The sequence below is a fragment of the Oncorhynchus tshawytscha genome, linkage group LG02, assembly GCF_018296145.1.
Source record: "Oncorhynchus tshawytscha isolate Ot180627B linkage group LG02, Otsh_v2.0, whole genome shotgun sequence".
NCBI classification, from domain to species: Eukaryota; Metazoa; Chordata; class Actinopteri; order Salmoniformes; family Salmonidae; genus Oncorhynchus; species Oncorhynchus tshawytscha.
The window spans coordinates 17,996,164-18,021,332 of NC_056430.1; the positions used below are offsets into that span (position 1 = coordinate 17,996,164).

The 25,169-nt window shown below is 47.8% G+C and overlaps 1 protein-coding gene across 1 annotated transcript in view; it reads left to right on the forward strand.

Annotated features, from left to right (window-relative positions):
- LOC112220351 (contactin 3b) overlaps window positions 1–25,169 on the forward strand; it is a 91,683-nt gene that overhangs the window by 15,116 nt on the left and 51,398 nt on the right. The window contains exons 2-3 of the mRNA XM_024382195.2: window positions 2,421–2,556; window positions 4,600–4,735. Of these exons, the coding sequence (XP_024237963.2) occupies window positions 2,502–2,556; window positions 4,600–4,735 (191 nt within the window). The 5' untranslated portion in view covers window positions 2,421–2,501. The remainder of the gene's footprint in view (window positions 1–2,420; window positions 2,557–4,599; window positions 4,736–25,169) is intronic.

Below are 25,169 nucleotides of genomic sequence, written 5' to 3' on the forward strand. Positions count from 1 at the left end.
TCAAACAGTTTTATAAACTTCAGAGTGTTTTCTATCCAATACTACTACTAATATGCATATATTAGCTTCTGCGCCTGAGTAGCAGGAAGTTTATTCTGGGCACGCTTTTCACCCGAACGTGAAAATATCCCAAACATGTTTTAAGGAAAGTTTGAGACCTGTATAAAGACGGTATTTTTATGTCACTTGAAGTACTCATAGCAAAGTATGACATTCCTAGAAAACAGTTTTTAAAATATTTACAGCAAAGGAGCTTCCTCACAGCTGCCCAAATCCAAAACCTAACATAACCCCCTCTGTCCACTTTAGAAAATATGATCTCACCCCATTGTAATGGTAAGGGTAGAATTTCAGCTCTACACAATATGATAGAGTCTGGCTCAACCAAATCCTCTGCGCACACACTGAACTCTTGGAAGGAAGATATTTGGATATAGACTTGGACGAATGGAGTAGTATATGTACTAAGGCTCAGACACAAACTGTGAATACTCGGCTAAAACTATTGCATTACAATTGGTTGATGTGAACATATGTAACCCCTGCTAAGTTAAATACCTTTAATAGTACAATTCTAGATAGATGCTACAAGTGTAATCAGTCTAAAGGGACTCTGTTTCATTGTCTGTGGCACTGTGAGAAAATCCAAGATTTTTAGGAGGTATCACATATGATATCCCAAATAGTGTCAGTAAAATTGCCTCTCCATCCCAAAGTGTTTATCCTGGGGTTGTACCCAATCAGTCATCATCTAAAGGATCAAGTTCAAACACTTATAGATATGTGCTTGTTGCAAGCAAAACGCTTGATAGCCCTTGCCTGGGAAAGTGTGAACAGGCCTAGTATTGCCCAATGGCTTAGGGAAATGTCATCTTGCCTGGGAAAGTGTGAACAGGCCTAGTATTGCCCAATGGCTTAGGGAAATGTATTGCCTAACTATGGAAAAGATAACATATACGGTTAAAGGTAAACAAGACACTTTTGAAGAGATTTGGGGACCATTTTTGGATTTTGTTGAGCAGAGCGATGTGTGTGAAATATTGGCTAATGAAGGGAACTCTGGGTAGTGTACTATTCCTTCCAAGAGTTCAGTTTGTGCGCAGAGGATTCAGTTGATTCAGACTCTAGCATATTGTATAGAGCTGAAATTATCATTACAATAGTTTGAGATCTGTTAGGTTTTGTGCATGTGGGGTTGTGGTGAGAGATGTGGTTTTGATGTGGTTTTGCTATAATTATTTTTCCTGTAATATCTCTGCTTATATATGTCTTGTTAAATAAAAATCTATAAACGTCTTTTTCAATTTAAAAAAAAAATATATATCCCACCTCTGCAAAAATGGGATGCATATTGAGAGAATAAACTTTTTTTCTGCTAATTAAAGGAGATACAGAAGACCGGTAGTGTTTTGAAAGGAACATTTATCTATAGTATTTATTCACAAATGCATAAGTTTATCTCATTGTATGCTGTACCAGCTACAGTATGTGCCACATATTAGGCTATATATTAGTATCTGCTAACTGTAAGGTGTCTGCCAGTTTCTATTAAGAGGCTGAGGAAAGTCAATTTTGAGGTCAATCATTTCCAACCCTCTCTTTCCTGTAATATTTAGCAGATTTGTGCTTGTTGCTCAGATTCACAATAAATCCACTGAGATGGTTTAGTCATGAAAAAACAAGCCCATTTAGCAATTATTTGTGTCACTATTCCATTACTTTGTCCAAGATATACAGTAGTTCCATAGAATAGGTACTGTTTTTTTAAGCTTTGATTCATTGCAGCTGAATCATATCCACACTTTTTCCAAGTTTCATACATATTATGTCAGTTAAGAACAAATTCGTATTTTCAATGATGGCCTAGGAACAGTGGCTTAACTGCCTGTTCCCGGGCAGAACGACAGATTTGTACCTTGTCAACTCGGGGGTTTGAACTTGTAACCTTCCGGTTGCTAGTCCAATGCTCTAACGCTCTAACCACTAGGCTACGCTTCCACCCCATGATGGCTGCCTATGCATCCATCTGGTATTGAAACGTGAAACGTGATGCATGCCTATTTCCTTTTTTTTGTACATATATATGTCCTTTCTTACTTACCCTCAATTTGTCAACGCTTGTATTTTACATTACATTTAGTCATCAAAGGGCATACAGTATAAATAATAATGTAATTAATCAACCATTGCATACAGTAATGTTGTAATGTGCATGTGTTGTCCTTAGTGAGTGGATTTCATTTACACTGCTTTCACTGTTTGTTTTTTACTTATTAAAGTCTTCTAAAAACTATTGAAGAATAAAGAACATGAATAGTGCAACTTTTGCAATACTGGAATCATGTTCTGTTGTTGAATGCTTGTCATATTTGGCTCAAAATGTCTTATTTTAATTATTTCTATAATTACTTTCCCCTTAGATTAAGATTCTCGTAATCAAGGGAGAACATTCCATTCACAAGCAATTGGATGAGAGTCGTATTTGCCCTTGGCAACTGAAGATGATGTTACTATGGAAACGACTTCTGCTGCTATCAATCATTGGTTGCCTTGCCGGTAAGATGTTCTACTACACATTTTATTCAGGAAGAGGTATTTACAGTTATCATTCTACAAGTTCCTAATCCTGTATGATTTTCCATCAGTGGAATGATTCATGTTTATATTAACGTTGTTACTTGCTAAATGTAAGTAGGCCTTATTGCTCTTTTTGTTACAAATGAGAAACTGGTATACATTTTTTGGCAAGTTTACTGCAATACCGCTCAATGGAGCACTGTTTGAAGTTGACAGTATGACACTGATGTGTGTGCCCTATGTTGTCTATTTGGTCTATATGGAAATGTAAGAGATCTCATGCTTATGGTGTTGCCTACATCATCTTAAAGTGCTATATGCATTCTCCGGACTCGGCTTGACAGCGTGCTATGAACTAAAAGGAACCATTCTATGCACTGACTACACAATTCTACAGTTTCTGTATTGCATTACTTTGGATGGCAGGCAGATTCCAAGCCTAGTATTTGCAACCAACCATATTATATTTTATTCAGACAAGGTTAAATTTATTAAAATGCAGCTTTCCATTTACGCTAGGCTACTTCCCCTGTTGCCCTTCAGCCATCTCTTGGGCAGCCTACTGCATTTGCACCTCCAGGGACTTCTGGGATTCCATTCCTATTCCTGTGTATGAGATGTCAGAGATCCTTATCAGAATCCTTGGGATGGAACTACGCCTGTATTTCATCCCAAACCACTTGCCACACTGACCCTGTGGTCAACTGGGATTGGGATGAAAATCTCTCTCTCTCTCTCTCTCTCACTCTCTCTTTCTCTCTTTTTCCACTGAAAGACAACCACAGCAAATAATAATTATAAATAATAATAATATATTCAACTTGTATAGTGCTATTCATTACATTAAATAAATATCAAAGTGCTATAACAAATAGGAGGTTGAATTGTTTTAGTGTGTGCAAATGACATTGCAAATCCCAATGTATGTCATTTTGATTGTTTTGACATAGCTTATAGCTAATTCACAGCTATTTCTCAAAGGAAGGTGGTGTAGACTAAATCAGCATAGCTAATATAACCGTCAAACTTAGCATGTGACTTTAATATCTATGACCTCAGTCAAATGGTTCCTGGGGAAGGCAGCACTGCAGGCACTGGGGATGTATGTGAAAAAGTCCAGAGGATATTGAGAGCAATCAACCTCACTAGGTATTACATGTCTAAATCATGTTGAAACCGTTCCTTTACTTTTTAAAATGTAAGAGCCGCTGCACACTGGGAATCCAATGTTCTTCAATAAGTATGCTGTCCTATAGGAGAGATTGATGCAGCAGGGTTTGGAGACATCGAAATCGGATGGCCAAAAAGTTGAAAGTGTTGAGTTATTGATTGGTCACTTTTGATGGACTGCACTCTTCCGAATGATGCAGCATTCCAACAACTAATTGAATGTGTAGGCTTTAAGGGTCTCAACAATCAACACAAGTATCCGAAACATAAGGTCTTAGATTACAAATAAAAACGTCCAACATATTTTGAGGTTTGCACAGTGATGTAACACTAACAAAGCGGGAGAGATTTGTTGCTTATCATAAATCGTCTTGCTTCCAAATGGATTCACACAGCTGCAAGCATGTGACTGACGTTTCAACGGCACATGAAGTCTCCATGGTTTTTGCACTGCTCAGATGCTTTTTGTGGTGCCAACATTGAATTAGTTCTGCCAACAAGAAGGTTTTTCATGGATAAACTATTAGAATCATCGGGGTTAGTAGCATACTATTTCATAAAATAATGGTTTCCTTATCTCTCGTCAAAATCAAATATTTTACTGGCCCCGTCGCTCTTGTACAGTGTATTACCATCTTGTAATCAAAAACATGGTTTTCAAATGTGTCATCAATTTTTGTCACCTCTGTTGGTGAGTGCTGGCGTGTCAGGATTCGCAAGTTTTCACCCTCTACCTGTTTGTTCAGACTAGTTTGTTATCCTTAGATGTTAGATGACTGAAATGTCACACATTGACGAAAGCCAATTGTTTAACGCCTGAGTATCACAGCCTGTGTTTCTTATGTTCTCCAGCTCATGCACAAGATGTCCTGTTCCAAGGGCCAAGATGGAGAACAGAGCCCAGTGACCTCATTCTCCCCAACAACTCCCCTGACCAGGAAGCCACCATTACATGTGAGGCAGAGGGGAAACCCTCCCCACAATACAGGTAATGGATTCCATCTATTTACATTATAATTCCACAAGTCAGTGTGGAACTGACATTTGCATTCATTTAACATGAAGAACATAACATCCAAGCCAGACAGTTAACCAGACAGAGAAAATGATTCATAGGGCATGCTCATTCCAAAACCCACAGAAACTTTAAAATAACGAATGCGTTTAGCTATGATTTAGAAGGGAAGTTGGCAACCATCTTAACCAGCTTATAACTACTTCAGATATGTGAGTGTAGTTATCTTTATTACAGATTTGATTTAGGTTGCTCTTGGATTGAAGCTAATGTGTGCTGCACTGAAATCATTAGTAATGTAGGGAGATTTCAATGACTAGATTCTCTAATATCCCTCCGGTTATTCCCCGGTGGTGAGTGTGCCTGTAAATGGCAGCCCGCACTGGTTTTGTGGTAGATTGTGTTTCGTAGCTTGGTCAGCATCATGTAAATGCACAGCAAGCAGTTGAGAGAGGCAATAACCTTGTGAGTGACATTCCCTTCTTAAATGCTTACATTTCCTCTAATGCGTCTGTGCTGAAAACATGGTCTTAGAGCAGCAGCAGGGGGTATCATTATACTTGTTGTGCAAGCAGAGCGATCCAAGGATGAGCTGAACCATTACAACTTGAACTGTTTGAAAAATAAGTTGAGTGGATGCTTTCCCACCATCAAGCTAAACAATTGTGACTTTTAGTACTGCTCTGACTATTCAGGCTTAAGTGTTTCTGCACAGGTACAAGCATATATTGTGGTTATGAATATGTTGTTAAATTATGCCATAGTCAACTGTGACAACTGTGGAATAGCTCTTGCATGCTGTGAGTAAAAGACTCTTTAGATGTTTAAATGCAGCTCAAAAGTTTCCTGCATTAGTAAAGTAACAGCGATATGTTATCACTGGTTTAATATTGGATGGATAAAACATTAGTCATCATAAGCAATAAAACATATTATGATTTTTTTTTATGCAGGCTAATAACTTACTCCAAGTGTGTCTATATGAGCTATTTCACAATCAAATCAAATCAAATCAAATTTTATTTGTCACATACACATGGTTAGCAGATGTTAATGCGAGTGTAGCGAAATGCTTGTGCTTCTAGTTCCGACAATGCAGTAATAACGAGCAAGTAATCTAACTAACAATTCCAAAAAAAAAAAACTACTGATGATTGTCAGTTCTAAAATCCAATCCAAGACAAATGAAAGACAGTCCACGCTTTCGTTGTGAACATAGACAGAACCCAAGTCAATCAATTGAAAAGCAGGACTTCAAGCCCACATTTTACATAAGCTATTTGTAATAAAACAAAATGAATGCAGAGCACAGGTCTTAGAATAGAAGTGAGTCACTTTATTAATAATGAAGCAAACCCCCAAGCCTGCATCGTTTAGACCTTGGACTCACTGCAAGAGAAGGGATCATTTGTGGCTTTATTTGGTTTGCACCAGAGTGTATGTTTGACACTGACTGTTCTTGACTTGTGTCCCCTCCGGCAAGGAAAGGAATTTTGTCTTGATGATTAAAAGCGAAACAATAATGTTTAGCGATAGGCCTACGTTTCATAACACAAAATACTCAAGACCTCAAATACCCCCAATGAACTGCCCTAGCTGTCCCTCAGAGCTGAAAATGGACAAGCTTTGACCTCCACGATTCTGCAGGAACGCATCAACTAATATTACTCAGTTTCTTGTCAAATAATACTGGAATCACAAGATCTAAGAATTTATATTTTGTCTGTTTTTTTTAAACATTTTCCAATTCATTTTTTACCTTTAAAGTGATGCTCTTTAGTACAGTCTTTATTTTGTATATTTCATTACCAGTCTCACCCCACTCAACCCCACAACGTCACATGACACCACTCCACACCACACATCACTCCACACCACACCACCCCACACGTCAATCAACACCACACCACACCACACATCACTCCACACTACACCACCCCACACGTCACACCACACCACCCCACACGTCACACCACACCACTCCACACCACACGTCACTCCACACCACACCACCCCACACGTCAATCAACACCACACCACACCACACATCACTCCACACTACACCACCCCACACGTCACTCCACACCACCCCACACGTCACACCACACCACCCCACACGTCACTCCACACAACTCCACCCCACACGTCACTCCACGCCACACCACCCCACACGTCACTCCACACCACCCCACACGTCAATCCACACCACCCCACCCCACACGTCACTCCACACCACCCCACACGTCACTCTACAACCACACCACACGTCACTCCACACCACACGTCACTCCACACCACACCACACATCACTCCACACTACACCACCCCACACGTCCTCCACACCACCCCACACGTCCTCCACACCACACCACCCCACACGTCCTCCACACCACCCCCCACACGTCAATCCACACCACACCACCCCACACCACTCTACACCACCCCACACGTCCTCCACACCACCCCACACGTCAATCCACACCAAACCACCCCACACGTCACTCTACACCACCCCACACGTCAATCCACACCACCCCACCCCACACGTCCTCCACACCACCCCACACGTCACTCTACACCACACCACACGTCCTCCACCCCACATGTCAATCCACACCACACCACCCCACACGTTACTCCACCCCGCACGTCAATCCACACCACACCACACCACACGTCAATCCACCCACACACACGTCAATCCACACCACCCACACGTCACGCCACACCACCCTACATGTCACCCACACCACACCACACCACACGTCAATCAACACCACACCACACCACACATCACTCCACACTACACCACCCCACACGTCACTCCACACCACCCCACACGTCACACCACACCACCCCACATGTCACTCCACACAACTCCACCCCACACGTCCTCCACACCACCGCACACGTCACTCCACCCCGCACGTCAATCCACACCACACCACACGTCACTCCACACCACCCCACACGTCACACCACACCACTCCCACACCACACCACCCCACACGTCACTCCACACCACCCCACACGTCACTCTACACCACACCACACGTCACTCCACACCACACGTCACTCCACACCACACCACCCCACACGTCAATCCACACCACACCACACATCACTCCACACTACACCACCTCACACGTCACTCCACACCACCCCACACGTCACTCCACACCACACCACCCCACACGTCCTCCACACCACCCCACATGTCAATCCACACCACACCACCCCACACGTCACTCCACACCACCCCACACGTCACTCCACACCACCCCACACGTCACTCCACACCAAACCACCCCACACGTCCTCCACACCACCCCACACGTCAATCCACACCACCCCACCCCACACGTCACTCCACACCACCCCACACGTCACTCTACACCACACCACACGTCACTCCACCCCACACGTCACTCCACCCCGCACGTCAATCCACACCACACCACACGTCACTCCACCCCACACGTCAATCCACACCACACGTCACTCCACACCACCCCACATGTCACCCCACACCACATGTCACTCCACCCCATCACAACGTCACACAACCCCAATCCACACCACATGTCATTCCAACCCACATGTAACTCCACCACACCCTACGTCACTCCACTCCACCCAATATTTCACTCCACCACACCTCATGTCACTCCACCCCACATAACCCCACGTCACACTACTCCACTCCACCTCAAATGTCACTTCACCCCACCCTAAGTCACACCACTCCACCTGACATGTCATTCCACTCCACCCCACATGTCACTCCACCCCACACCACATGTCACTCCACATCACCCCACACCTCAATCCACACCACACCACACGTCAATCCACACCACACCACCCCACACGTCACTCCACAGCACACCACACGCCACACCACTCCTTACGTCACTCTACACTCCACCCCACTCCACACATCACTCCACATGTCACTCCACTCCACCCCACGTCACTCCAACCCACCCCACACGTCAGTCCAACCCACACCACCCCCCATGTCACTCCAACCCATCTCAACGTCACAAAACTCCACTCCACCCCACATGTCACTCCACTCCACCCCACCCCACATGTCACCCCACATGTCACTCCACCCCACATCACACCGCTCCACTACAACCCACGTTACTCCACTCCACCCCAACCCACATGTCACCCCACATCACATGTCACTCCACCCCACATGTCAGTCCAACCCACACATCACTCCACCCCATCTCAACGTCACTCTGCTCCACCCCACCCCACATGTCACCCCACATGTCACTCCACCCCACACCCCACATCACACCGCTCCACTACAACCCACGTCACTCCACTCCACCCCAACCCACATTTCACCCCACACCACATGTCACTCCACCCCATCTCAACGTCACACAACTCCAATCCACACCACATGTCATTCCAACCCACATGTCACTCCATACCACCCTACATGTCACTCCACTCCACCACACCCTACGTCACTCCACTCCACCCAATATTTCACTCCACCCCACGTCACTCCACCACACCTCATGTCACTCCACCCCACATAACCCCACGTCACACTACTCCACTCCACCTCAAATGTCACTTCACCCCACCCTGAGTCACACCACTCCACCTGACATGTCACTCCACTCCACCCCACATGTCATTCCCCTCCAACCCACATGTCACTTCACTCCACCCCACATGTCACTTCACTCCACCTCACATTTCACTCCACTCCACCCCACATTTCACTCCACTCCACCACACGTCAATCCAGACCACCCCACATGTCAAGCCACCCGACCTCACATGTCACTCCACCCAACATGTCACTCCACCCAACCCCGCATGTCACTCCACTCCACACCACCCCACATCACTCCACATCACACCTCATGTCACACCACCCCACATGTCACTCCACCCCACATGTCACTTCACCCCACCCAACATGTCACACCACATCACTCCACTCCACCCCACATTACCCCAAGTCACACTACTCCACTCCACCCCAAATGTCACCCCATCCCACGTCACACCACTCCACCTGACATGTCACTCCACTAAACACCACCTCACATGTCACTCCACCCCACCCCACCCCACCCCACATGTCACTACACGTCACACCACCACACTCCAACCCACATGTCACTCCACACCACGTCACCCCACATGTCACTCCACACAACCCCACATGTCATTCCACTCCACCCCACATGCCACACCACCCCACATGCCACTCCACACCACCCCACATTTCACTCAACCCCACACCACCCATAATGTCACTCGACCCCACAGCACCCCACATGTCACTCCACCCCACATGTCACTTCACCCCACCCAACATGTCATTCCACTCCACCCCACATTTCACTCAACTCCACCCCACATGTTACTCCACTCCACTAAACCACGCCATCCGGCCCCGCATGTCACTCCACCCAACATGTCACTCCACCGCATCCCGCATGTCACTCCACTCCACCCCACATCACTCCACATCACCCCTCATGTCACACCACCCCACATGTCATCCCACCCCACATGTCACTTCACCCCACCCAACATGTCACCCCACCCCACATGTCACTTCACCCCACCCAAAATGTCACACCACACTACGTCATTCCACCCCACATATCACTCCACTCCACCCCACATGTCATTCCACTCCACCCCACGTCATTCCACTCCACCCCAGATGTCACTCCACAACACCCCACATGTCACCACACCTCACATTACCCCAAGTCACACTACTCCACTCCACCCCAAATGTCACTTCAGCCCACGCCACTTCACACCACTCCACCTGAAATGTCACTCCACCCCACATGTCACACCACTCCACCTGAAATGTCACTCCACCCCACATGTCACTCCACTCCACCTGACATTTCACTCCACCCACATGTTACTCCACTCCACCACATGTCACTCCACAACACACCACATGTCACTCCACCACACCTCACATCACTCCACCCCACATTACCCACACCACACCCCACATGTCACTCCACTCAACATCACCCCACATGTCACTCCACTCAACATCACCCCACATGCCACTCCACTCAACATCACCCCACACGCCACTCCACTCAACATCACCCCACATGCCACTCCACTCAACATCACCCCACATGCCACTCCACTCAACATCACCCCACACGCCACTCCACTCAACATCACCCCACACGCCACTCCACTCAACATCACCCCACATGCCACTCCACTCAACATCACACGCCACTCCACTCAACATCACCCCACATGCCACTCCACATAACATCACCCCACATGCCACTCCACTCAACATCACCCCACATGCCACTCCACATCACCCCACATGCCACTCCACACAACATCACCCCACATGCCACTCCACATCACCCCACATGCTACTCCACTCAACATCACCCCACATGCCACTCCACATCACCCCGCATGCCACTCCACACAACATCACCCCACATGCCACTCCACTCAACATCACCCCACATGCCACTCCACATCACACCACATGCCACCCACACCACATGTCACTTCACCCCACCCCACCCCACATGCCACTCCACTCAACATCAGCCCACATGTCACTACACTCCACATCACCCCACATGCCACTCCACATCACCCCACATGCCACTCCACTCCACCCCACATGCCACTCCACCTCACCCCACATGTCACTCCACCCAATACGTCACTCCACTCCACCCCTCATGTCACATCACCCCACATGTCACTCCACTCCACCCCACATGTCACTTCACACCACGTCACTCCACCCCAAATGTCACTCCACTCCACCCCACATGTTACTCCACCCCACATGTCACTCCACCACACCTCACATCAGTCCACTTCACCCCACATTACCCCACGTCACACTACTCCACTCCACCCCACATGCCACTCCACTCAACATCACCCTACATGCCACTCCACATTACCCCACATGCCACTCAACATAACCCCACATGCCACTCCACTCAACATCATGCCACTCAACATCACCCCACATGCCACTCCACTCAACATCACCCCACATGCCACTCCACTCAACATCACCCCACATGTCCTCCACTCAACATCACCCCACATGCCACTCAACATAACCCCACATGCCACTCCACTCAACATCATGCCACTCAACATCACCCCACATGCAACTCCACTCAACAACACCCCACATGCCACTCCACTCAACATCACCCCACATGCCACTCCACATCACCGCACATGTTACTCCACATCCCCCCACATGCCACTCCACATCACCCAACATGCAACTCCACTCAACATCACCCCACATGTCACTCCACACAACCCCAAATGTCACTCCACTCTACCCCACATGCCATTCCACTCCACCCCACACTACTTGTCACTCCACTCCACCCCACATGTCACTCCACCCAATACGTCACTCCACTCCACTCCTCATGTCACATCACCCCACATGTCACTTCACACCACCACACCATGTCACTCCACCCCAAATGTCACTCCACTCTACCCCTTATGTCATTCCACTCCACCCCACGTCATTCCACTCCACCCAACATGTCACACCACCCCACATCACTCCAACCCTCATGTCACTCCACACAACCCCACATCTCACTCCACTCCACCCCACATGTCACTCCACTCCACTCCACCTCACCCCACTCCACCCCACATTACCCCACGTCACACTACTCCACTCCACCCCAAATGTCACTTCACCCCATCCCACCCCACATGCCACTCCACTCAACATCACCCCATATGCCACTCCACTCAACATCACCCTACATGCCACTCCACATCCCCCATGCATCACCCCACATGCCACTCCACATCACCCCATCAGTGCCACTGTCCCACACCACCCCACATGCCACCACTCCACACCACCCCCACATCACATTTCACTCAACCCCCCCCACATTTCACACCACCCATAATGTCACTTGACCCCATACCACCCCACATCACTCCACCCCACATGTCACTCCACACAACCCCACATGCCATTCCACTCCACCCCACCCTACTTGTCACTCCACTCCACCCCACATGTCACTCCACCCAATACGTCACTCCACTCCACCCCTCATGTCACATCACCCCACATGTCACTCCAACCCACATGTCACTCCACAACACCCCACATGTCACTCCACAACACCCCACATGTCACTCCACAACACCTCACATCAGTCCACTCCACCCCACATTACTCTACGTCACACTACTCTACTCCACCCCACATGCCACTCCACTCAACATCACCCCACATGCCACTCAACATAACCCCACATGCCACTCCACTCAACATCACCCCACATGTCACTCCACTCAACATCACCCCACATGTCACTCCACTCAACATCACCCCACATGCCACTCCACTCAACATCACCCCACATGCCACTCCACTCAACATCACCCCACATGCCACTCCACTCAACATCACCCCACATGCCACTCCATTCAACATCACCCCACATGCCACTCCACTCAACATCAACCCACATGCCACTCCACATCACCCCACATGCCACTCCACATCACCCCACATGTCACTCCACATCACCCCACATGCCACTCCACATCACCCCACATGCCACTCCACACCACCCCAAATGTCACTCCACCCACCCCACATGCCACTCCACACCACCCCAAATGTCACTCAACTCCACCCCACATGCCACTCCACACCACCCCACGTCACTCCACACCACCCCACATGTCACTCCACGCCACCCCACATCACTCCACACCACCCCACATGTCACTCCACACCACCCCACATGTCATTCCACCCAACATGTCACTTCACACCAACCCACATGTCATACCACTCCTCCCCTCATGTCACACAACTCCACTCCACCCCACATGTCATTCCCCTCCACCCCACATGTCACTTCATCCCACCCAACATGTCACACCACACCACGTCACTCCACCCCACATGTCACTCAACACAACCCCACCCCACATGTCACTCCACACAACCCCACTCCACATGTCATTCCACACCAGCCCACTCCACATGTCACTCCACACAACCCCACTCCACATGTCACTCCACACAACCCCACTCCACATGTCACTCCACACCAGCCCACATGTCATTCCACTCCACCCCACCCCACATGTCAGTCCACCCCACCCCACATGTCACTCCACTCCACCTCACGTCACCCACTCCACCCCAACCAACATGTCACACCACACCACGTCACTCCACTCCACACAACCCCAAATGTCACTCCACTCCACCCCACATGTAACTCCACCACACCACATCACACTACTCCACCCCAGACCACATGTCACTCCACCCCACCCCACATGTCACTCCACCGCACCCCACACATCACTCCTCAACACACCACCCCACATGCCACTCCACCCCACCCCAGACGTCACTTCACCCCAAACCACACATGTCATATCAACCCCACCCAACATCACACCATGCCACTCCAACGCACATGTCACTCCACCGCTCCCTTAATGTCACCCCACCCCACATCACTCTACTCCACCCAAACCACATCACTCTACTCCACCCCACCCCACATCACTCTACTCCACCCCAACCCACATCACTCTACTCCACCCCACATCACTCTACTCCACCCCAACCCACATCACTCTACTCCACCCCACCCCATATCACTCTACTCCACCCCACATGTCACTCTACACCACCCCACATGTCACTCCACTCTACACCACCACACCACATCACACTACTCCACCCCAGACCACATGTCACTCCACCCCACCCCATATGTCACTCCACTCCACACCTCATGTCACTCCACCGCACCCCACACATCACTCCTCAACACACCACCCCACATGCCACTCCACCCCACCCCAGACGTCACTTCACCCCAAACCACACATGTCATATCAACCCCACCCAACATCACACCATGCCACTCCAACCCACATGTCACTCCACTCCACCGCTAATCACACCACTACACCCTACATGTAAATCCACCCCACCCCACACATCACTCCACCCAACACTACCCCACATGTCACTCCACACGTCACACCACTCCACCCCACATGTCACTACACTGCACCCCACATGTCACTCCACCGCTACCTTAATGTCACCCCACATCACTCTACTCCACCCCAACCCACATCACTCTACTCCACCCCACCCCACATCACTCTACTCCACCCCAACCCACATCACTCTACTCCACCCCACCCCACATCCCACCCACATCACTCTACTCCACCCCAACCCACATCACTCTACTCCACCCCACATGTCACTCCACCCCACACGTCACTCCACACCACCCCACCCCATATAACACCAATCCACTCCACCCCACATGTCACTCCACTCCACCCTACCCTACATCACTCCACTCTACACCACCCCACATGTCACTCCACTCTACACCACCCCACATGTCGCTACATTCCACCCACGTCGCTCCACTCCACACCACGTCACCCAACTCCGCACCTCCACATGTCACTCCACCCCACATGCCACCCCACGTCACACCTCTCCACCCCACATAACATCACACCCTACCCCACATGTCACTCCACCCCACCTCACATGTCAGTCCACCCCACATGTCACGCCACCCCACCCCACTCCACTCCCCACCCCCCCACATGTCACTCCATCGCTCCCCACATGTCATAACACAGTGAAGGGAAACACAGTGAAGGGAAATGTTAATGCTACAGCATACAATTACATTCTAGATGATTCTGTGCTTCCAATTTGTGGCAACAGTTTTGGGAAGTCGCTTTCCTGTTTAAGCATGACAATGCCCCCATGCACAAATCGAGGTCCATACAGAAATGGTTTGTCAAGATCGGTGTGGAAGAACTTGACTGGCCTGCACAGAGCCCTGACCTCAACCCCATCAAACACCTTTGGGATGAATTGGAACACCGACTGCGAGCCAGGCCTAATCGCCCAACATCAGTGCCCGACCTCACTAATGCGAATAATGGAAGCAAGTCTCTGCAGCCATGTTCCAACATCAATTGGAAAGCCTTCCCAGAAGAGTTAAGGCTGTTATAGAAGCGCAGGGGGGAACCATCTCCACATTAATTCCCATGATTTTGGAATGAGATGTTAGACGAGCAGGTGTCCAGTTCACATACTTTTGGTCATATAGTGTATGTGTGTGTGAGTGTGCTTGTGAGTGTGTGGGCCTACTTTTTCCTGTGTGTGTGGCCTCAGGAGAAACCAGGTGAGGTCTGTGGCTGGAGACAGCTCTGAGCGTGGCTCCATTCCCTGCCTGTATTTGATGAAGAGGCCTCATGCAACATTGATGTAAACCTCAAGGTCAACCAGAGTTAATCAAATCAAATGTTATTAGTCACATGCGCCGAATACAACCGGCGTAGACCTTACACTGAAATGCTTACTTACGGGCCTCGAATCAACAATGCAGTTTTAAAAATACGGATAAGAATTAGAAATAAAAGTAACAAGTAATTAAAGAGCAGCAGTAAAATAACATTAGCGAGACTATATATAGGGGGGTACCGGTACAGAGTCAATGTGCGGGGGCACCGGTTAGTTGTGGTAATATGTATATGGAGGTAGAGTTATTAAAGTGTCTATGCATAGATGATAACAACAGAGAGTACCAGCGGTGTAAAAGAGGGGGAGAGGGAGAGGGTGGCAGGGCAAATAGTCTGGGTAGCCATTTGATTAGAGGTTCAGGAGTCTTATGGCTTATGGGTAGAAGCTGTTTAGAAGCCTCTTGGACTTAGACTTGGCGCTCCGGTTCCACTTGCCGTGTGGTTGCAGAGAGAACAGTCTATGACTAGGGTAGCTGGAGTCTGACAATTTGTAGGGTCTTCCTCTGACACCGCTTGGTATAGAGGTCCTGGAAGGCAGAAAGCTTGGCCGCAGGGATGTACTTGGCCGTTTGTACTACCCTCTGTAGTGCCTCGTGGTCGGAGGCCGAGCAGTTGCCGTAACAGGCAGTGATGCAACCAGTACTCTCGATGGTGCACCTGTAGAACCTTTTGAGGATCTCAGGACCCATGGAAAAAAAATATTTTCAGTCTCCTGAGGGGGAATGGGTTTTATTGTGCCCTCTTCACGACTGTCTTGGTGTGCCTGGACCATGTTAGTTTGTTGGTGATGTGGACACCAAGGAACTTGAAGCTCTCGACCTGCTCCACTGCAGCCCCATCGATGAGAATGGGGGCGTGCTCAGTCCTCTTTTTCCTGTAGTCCACAATTATCTCCTTTGTCTTGATCAAGTTGAGGGAGAGGTTGTTGTCCTAGCACCACACGGCCAGGTCTCTGATCTCTTCCCTATGGGCTGTCTCGTTGTTGTTGGTGATCAAGCCTACCACTGTTGTGTGATTGGCAAATTTAATGATGGTGTTGGAGTCGTGTCTGGCCGTGCAGTCATGAGTGAACAGGGAATACAGGAGGAGACTAAGTACACACCCCTGAGGGGCCCCAGTGTTGAGGATCAGCATGACAGACGTGTTGTTGCCTACACTTACCACCTGGGGCGGCCCGTCAGGAAGTCCAGGATCCAGTTGTAGAGGGAGGTGTTAGTCCCATGGTCCTAGTCCCAGGCTTAGTGATGAGCTTTGTAGGCACTATGGTGTTGAACGCTGAGCTGTAGTCAATGAACAGCATTCTCACATAGGTGTTCCTTTTGTCCAGCTGGGAAAGGGCAATGTGGAGTGTGATTGGGATTGCGTCATCTGTGGATCTGTTGGGGCGGTATGTGAATTGGAGTGAGTCTAGGGTATCCTGGAGGATGCTGTTGATGTGAGCCATGACCAGCTTTCAAAGCACTTAATGGCTTAATGGCTACTGACATGAGTGCTACGGTCATCATTTAGGCAGGTTACCTTCGCTTTCTTGGGCACAGGTGGTCTGCTTGAAACTGTAGGTACAGTGGTTCCTCCTTTAAAAGTTGTGAGCTTACGCCGGGGGACTTATAGGTCATTTGTGGTTTAGTACGGTACCCTTCATCACCACTTAATTTCTCCAGACCAGCGCAAGGGGGAGTTAGAGCACTGATTATGCTTTTGGGTCCTACTGTGTCTCTAATTGACAATGAATGGGCAATATAAACCGAATTAGAAACTGATAATTGTGCACGACTTCAGTATTACTTACTAAAACACTAAGGTTTTTATTATTTTATTTTGTTAGGATTATTTTGCCCTTACTGTAGTACTGTAGGCCACTCCTGACCGGTCATGTTGTATAGCGCCTGAGTGGGCAGCAGTCTAAAATCTCTGTTGCTACAGATGCTGGTTCAATACCCGTGCCGGCCGCGGCTGCGAGACCCATGAGATGACTGTAGGTGTTTGGTTTTTCTCCCTCTAAAAACAGAAATAAATCATTCAAAGTAACAAACTTTGGCTTTATTTACAAATTAGTAACATTGTCTCAACACTTGTTCAACAATGGCCTTTATCTCGCTCATTTTACATTATTTGAAAATGAAATCATCTCCAAAATATTGTTATTTTCTAAAGAAAGCGATTATTATTATTAATTTAGAATTATATAAAAGCCTGTTGGATATTCTCACAGGATATATTGTTAACCCTGTTATTAGCAAGACAATATATATTGGTCATGCCCCCACGAGTGGCTCACAATGGGACTGCCTTGTAGTTCTCCAGGTGTATCCACTGAAATCACGCAAGGTTCAAGGCACAAGGTCAGGGGGCACGGGATGGGCCGCAAAGCCACGCACAGAAGACCGTCCTAGCCCATTGGGAAGGGAGGAGGAGGAAGGGGGGGGTGGACCCCCACCCCGCCAAACTGGCAACACTTTAATAAGGGGCATTGTGCTAACAATGGCGCTGACTAGGGAAACATTCCCGCTGTTCTGTTCTTAGTGACAGTCGGCAGGTTCAAACTAAAACAATGCAACTAATAATGGCATCTTTATGCTTTCATTAATAAAATAATTATAAAAATACTCTTTCAAAATGCCGATGTTTATTTAGTTATGGGTCCATAACAAATTACTAAGTGTTAGCTGGTGGCATTTTGAAAACAGGTTTTCAAACACTTGTAGCCCGATTAGCAGGACAGTAGACTCTTTATAGCCCGGCTACTGTAGGTGTGAACATCCCCCTACCTGCAATGTATTCGATGCTTAAGTACTCTGAAGTGTTACATTTATAACTCAAAACAACAGTACAGGATTTTCTTCATCAACATCTTTGTGCTTTTGTTAATAAAATAATGATTAAAATACTCTTTCAAAATGCTGATGTTTATTTAGTTATGGATCCATAACGAATTACTGTGGGAATAAATATCACGTAATGAAACAGATTGTTGCTTACTGGAAAATACTCTTTCAAACACATGGTCACTTTGTACAGTGCCATTATTGCTATTAGCAGGGCTATATTTTTGCCTTTATGGGCGGTGCACAATTGGCCCAGCGGTTCTCTCCCTCTAAAAACAGAAATGTTTTTGCCTTTACAAATATTATTTTGGCCTTCATTCAGATCGCTCTTTCATTTTTTTGAAAATGAAATAACCTCCAAAATATCATTATATATTATCAGTCATATAGCCGGCACCTACATAAAGCTGAGTGACTCACACATTCATGGCTTTGGATCAAAATAAATAAGTAGCAACATTCTTTCTTTAATAAATACATGTTTTGGTTATCCTGACCTGGACCCATTATGGGCTAATAGCAGAACAATTTACCTTTACCAACAACTCTCTGTATTTTGATACTTTGGATGGGAGGCTCCGGAGTGGATGAGGGCTCCCACAGTGCAAAATATGGTGCTACAGATGCAGGTTCGATACCCTTTCCGGCTGACACCGGGAGACCCATGAGGTGGCTTTTGGTTTTAATTTAGAATCCTCAAATCCTCTATATGTAATTATTTGCGGAGAGTCACATCATGTTTTTCGATATACTGTAGGCCTACCGTAGGCGGCATGAGTCTCACTAGTGTTGAGTAATGTGCTGTTAAAAGTGGTGTAGGTTGTTGTGTCTTTGAAGACTGTTCATTTCTCAATCTCTGTAATTATTATTAATTATTATACACACCTATGTGAGAATGCTGTTCATTGACTACAGCTCAGCGTTCAATACCATAGTACCCTCAAAGCTCATCACCAAGCTAAGGATCCTGGGACTAAACACCTCCCTCTGCAACTGGATCCTGGACTTCCTGACATGCCGCCCCCAGGTGGTGAGGGTAGGTAGCAACACATCTGCCATGCTGATCCTCAACACTGGAGCTCCCCAGGGGTGCGTGTTCAGTCCCCTCCTGTACTCCCTGTTCACCCACGACTGCATGGCCAGGCACGACTCCAACACCATCATTAAGTTTGCTGACGACACAACAGTGGAAGGCTTGATCCCCGACAACGACGAGACAGCCTATTACGAGGAAGTCAGAGACCTGGCCCGGGTGGTTCCAGAATAACAACCTATCCCTCAATGTAACCAAGACTAAGGGGATGATTGTGGACTACAGGAAAAGGAGCACCGAGCACGTCCCCATTCTCATCGATGGGGCTGGAGTGGAACAGGTTGAGAGCTTCAAGTACCTTGGTGTCCACATCAACAACAAACTAGATTGGTGCAAACACACCAAGACAGTCGTGAAGAGGGCACGACAAAGCCTATTCCCCCTCAGAAAGCTAAAAAGATTTGGCATGGGTCCTGAGTTCCTCAAAAGGTTCTACAGCTGCAACATCGAGAGCATCCTGACCGGTTGCATCACTGCCTGGTACGGCAATTGCTTGGCCTCCGACCGCAAGGTACTTCAGAGGGTAGTGCGTACGGCCCAGTACATCACTGGGGCAAAGCTGCCTGGCATCCAGGACCTCTAAACCAGGCGGTGTCAGAGGAAGGCCCTAAAAATTGTCAAAGTCCCCAGCCACCCAAGTCCTACTAGGACAGACTGTTCTCTCTACTACCGCAAGGCAAGCGGTACCGGAGTGCCAAGTCTAGGACAAAAAGGCTTCTCAACAGTTTTTACCCCCAAGCCATAAGACTCCTGAACAGGTAACCAATGGTTACCCGGACTATTTGCATTGTGTCCCACCACCCACCAACCCCTCTTTTTACACTTCTGGTACTCTCCATTCATCATATATGCACAGTCACTTTAATGATACCTACATGTACATACTACCTCAATAAGCCTGACTAACAGATGTCTGTATATAGCCTTGCTACTCTTTTTCAAATGTCTACTGTTGTTTTATTTCTTTACTTACCCACACACACACACACACACACAAACACACACACACACACACACACACACACACACACCTTTTTTGGCGTCATTGGTTAGAGCCTGTAAGTAAGCATTTCACTGTAAGGTTTACACCTGTTGTATTCGGTGCACGTGACAAATAAACTTTGATTTGATTTGAGGAAAAAGATTCTTCCAGTCCGTGGTGAGTAATCCCAGTTCTGATGTCCAGAAGTTATATTTGGTCATAATAGATGGTAGCAGCAACATTATGTACAAAATAAGTAAAAAGACAAGTTACAAACAACGCAAAAAAAATTAACATAATATCACAATTTATTACGGGCATGTAAAACGTCAGCCATCCTCTTCGGCTATAGGTTTCAGGATTTTCAGGCTGCTTACCACTCTCTCCCAAAATACATCATCCAGAAAGATCCTCTTGATGGGGGAGTCCATATCGGCAGACTGTGATATGGCCATTTCTTGGAGGGACTCCTTCCCCTCCAGGGTCCTCTCAAACATCAAATCAAATCAAATCAAATCAAATTTATTTATATAGCCCTTCGTACATCAGCTGATATCTCAAAGTGCTGTACAGAAACCCAGCCTAAAACCCCAAACAGCAAGCAATGCAGGTGTAGAAGCACGGTGGCTAATAAAAACTCCCTAGAAAGGCCAAAACCTAGGAAGAAACCTAGAGAGGAACCAGGCTATGTGGGGTGGCCAGTCCTCTTCTGGCTGTGCTGGGTGGAGATTATAACAGAACATGGCCAAGATGTTCAAATGTTCATAAATGACCAGCATGGTCGAATAATAATAAGGCAGAACAGTTGAAACTGGAGCAGCAGCACAGTCAGGTGGAAGTTGAAACTGGAGAAGCAGCATGGCCAGGTGGACTGGGGACAGCAAGGATTCATCATGTCAGGTAGTCCTGGGGCATGGTCCTAGGGCTCAGGTCAGTTGAAACTGGAACAGCAGCATGGCCAGGTGGACTGGGGACAGCAAGGAGTCATCATGTCAGGTAGTCCTGGGGCATGGTCCTAGGGCTCAGGTCCTCCAAGAGAGAGAAAGAAAGAGAGAAGGAGAGAATTAGAGAACGCACACTTAGATTCACACAGGACACCGAATAGGACAGGAGAAGTACTCCAGATATAATAAACTGACCCCAGCCCCCGACACATAAACTACTGCAGCATAAATACTGGAGGCTGAGACAGGAGGGGTCAGGAGACACTGTGGCCCCATCCGAGGACACCCCGGACAGGGCCAAACAGGAAGGATATAACCCCACGCACTTTGCCAAAGCACAGCCCCCACACCACTAGAGGGATATCTTCAACCACCAACTTACCATCCTGAGACAAGGCTGAGTATAGCCCACAAAGATCTCCGCCACGGCACAACCTGGGGGGCGCCAACCCAGACAGGATGACCACAACAGTGAATCAACCCACTCAGGTGACGCACCCCCTCCAGGGACGGCATGAGAGAGCCCCAGTAAGCCAGTGACTCAGCCCCTGTAATAGGGTTAGAGGCAGAGAATCCCAGTGGAAAGAGGGGAACCGGCCAGGCCGAGACAGCAAGGGCGGTTCGTTGCTCCAGAGCGTTTCCGTTCACCTTCCCACTCCTGGGCCAGACTACACTCAATCATATGACCCACTGAAGAGTTGAGTCTTCAGTAAAGACTTAAAGGTTGAGACCGAGTTTGCGTCTCTGACATGGGTAGGCAGACCGTTCCATAAAATGGAGCTCTATAGGAGAAAGCCCTGCCTCCAGCTGTTTGCTTAGAAATTCTAGGGACAATTAGGAGGCCTGCGTCTTGTGACTGTAGCGTACGTGTAGGTATGTACGGCAGGACCAAATCAGAGAGATAGGTAGGAGCAAGCCCATGTAATGCTTTGTAGGTTAGCAGTAAAACCTTGAAATCAGCCCTTGCTTTGACAGGAAGCCAGTGTAGAGAGGCTAGCACTGGAGTAAACATGATGACAACACTATCCCAATGGGTGTTGCTGGACAGCTTCAATGTGCTGCTCTTATTCTTCTCACTTTGCTTGATGAGGTAGATTGCAGCTATAACTTGATGACTCTTCACATACCTAACCATTTCCTTGGCTCTCTTGTAGAGTGTATTCAATTGTTTCAAATCAAATCAAATCAAATCAAATCAAATTTTATTTGTCACATACACATGGTTAGCAGATGTTAATGCGAGTGTAGCAAATGCTTGTGCTTCTAGTTCCGACAATGCAGTAATAACGAACAAGTAATCTAACTAACAATTCCAAAAAAAACTACTTTCTTTTACACAGTGTAAGGGGATAAGGAATATGTACATAAGGATATATGAATGAGTGATGGTACAGAGCAGCATAGGCAAGATACAGTAGATGATATCGAGTACAGTATATACATATGAGATGAGTATGTAAACCAAGTGGCGTAGTTAAAGTGGCTAGTGATACATGTATTACATAAGGATGCAGTCGATGATATAGAGTACAGTATCTACGTATGCATATGAGATGAATAATGTAGGGTAAGTAACATTATATAAGGTAGCATTGTTTAAAGTGGCTAGTGATATATTTACATCATTTCCCATCAATTCCCATTATTAAAGTGGCTGGAGTAGAGTCAGTGTCATTGACAGTGTGTTGGCAGTAGCCACTCAATGTTAGTGGTGGCTGTTTAACAGTCTGATGGCCTTGAGATAGAAGCTGTTTTTCAGTCTCTCGGTCCCAGCTTTGATGCACCTGTACTGACCTCGCCTTCTGGATGATAGCGGGGTGAACAGGCAGTGGCTCGGGTGGTTGATGTCCTTGATGATCTTTATGGCCTTCCTGTAGCATCGGGTGGTGTAGGTGTCCTGGAGGGCAGGTAGTTTGCCCCGGTGATGCGTGTGCAGACCTCACTACCCTCTGGAGAGCCTTACGGTTGAGGGCGGTGCAGTTGCCATACCAGGCGGTGATACAGCCCGCCAGGATGCTCTCGATTGTGCATCTGTAGAAGTTTGTGAGTGCTTTTGGTGACAAGCCGCATTTCTTCAGCCTCCTGAGGTTGAAGAGGCGCTGCTGCGCCTTCCTCATGATGCTGTCTGTGTGAGTGGACCAATTCAGTTTGTCTGTGATGTGTATGCAGGAACTTAAAACTTGCTACCCTCTCCACTACTGTTCCATCGATGTGGATGGGGGTGTTCCCTCTGCTGTTTCCTGAAGTCCACAATCATCTCCTTAGTTTTGTTGACGTTGAGTGTGAGGTTATTTTCCTGACACCACACTCCGAGGGCCCTCACCTCCTCCCTGTAGGCCGTCTCGTCGTTGTTGGTAATCAAGCCTACCACTGTTGTGTCGTCCGCAAACTTGATGATTGAGTTGGAGGCGTGCATGGCCACGCAGTCGTGGGTGAACAGGGAGTACAGGAGAGGGCTCAGAACGCACCCTTGTGGGGCCCCAGTGTTGAGGATCAGCGGGGAGGAGATGTTGTTGCCTACCCTCACCATCTGGGGGCGGCCCGTCAGGAAGTCCAGTACCCAGTTGCACAGGGGGGGTCGAGACCCAGGGTCTCGAGCTTGATGACGAGCTTGGAGGGTACTATGGTGTTGAATGCCGAGCTGTAGTCGATGAACAGCATTCTCACATCGGTATAGGGCAGTGTGCAGTGTGGTTGAGATTGCATCGTCTGTGGACCTATTTGGGCGGTAAGCAAATTGGAGTGGGTCAAGGGTGTCAGGTAGGGTGGAGGTGATATGGTCCTTGACTAGTCTCTCAAAGCACTTCATGATGACGGATGTGAGTGCTACGGGGCGGTAGTCGTTTAGCTCAGTTACCTTAGCTTTCTTGGGAACAGGAACAATGGTGGCCCTCTTGAAGCATGTGGGAACAGCAGACTGGTATAGGGATTGATTGAATATGTCCGTAAACACACATCCCAATGGGTGTTGCTGGACAGCTTCAATGTGCTGCTCTTATTCTTCTCACTTTGCTTGATGAGGTAGATTGCAGCTATAACTTGATGACTCTTCACATACCTAACCATTTCCTTGGCTCTCTTGTAGAGTGTATTCATTGTTTCAGTGCCATGATGTCCTTGAGGAGCAGATTCAATGCATGAGCAGCACAGCCAATGGGTGTGATGTGAGGTAGAA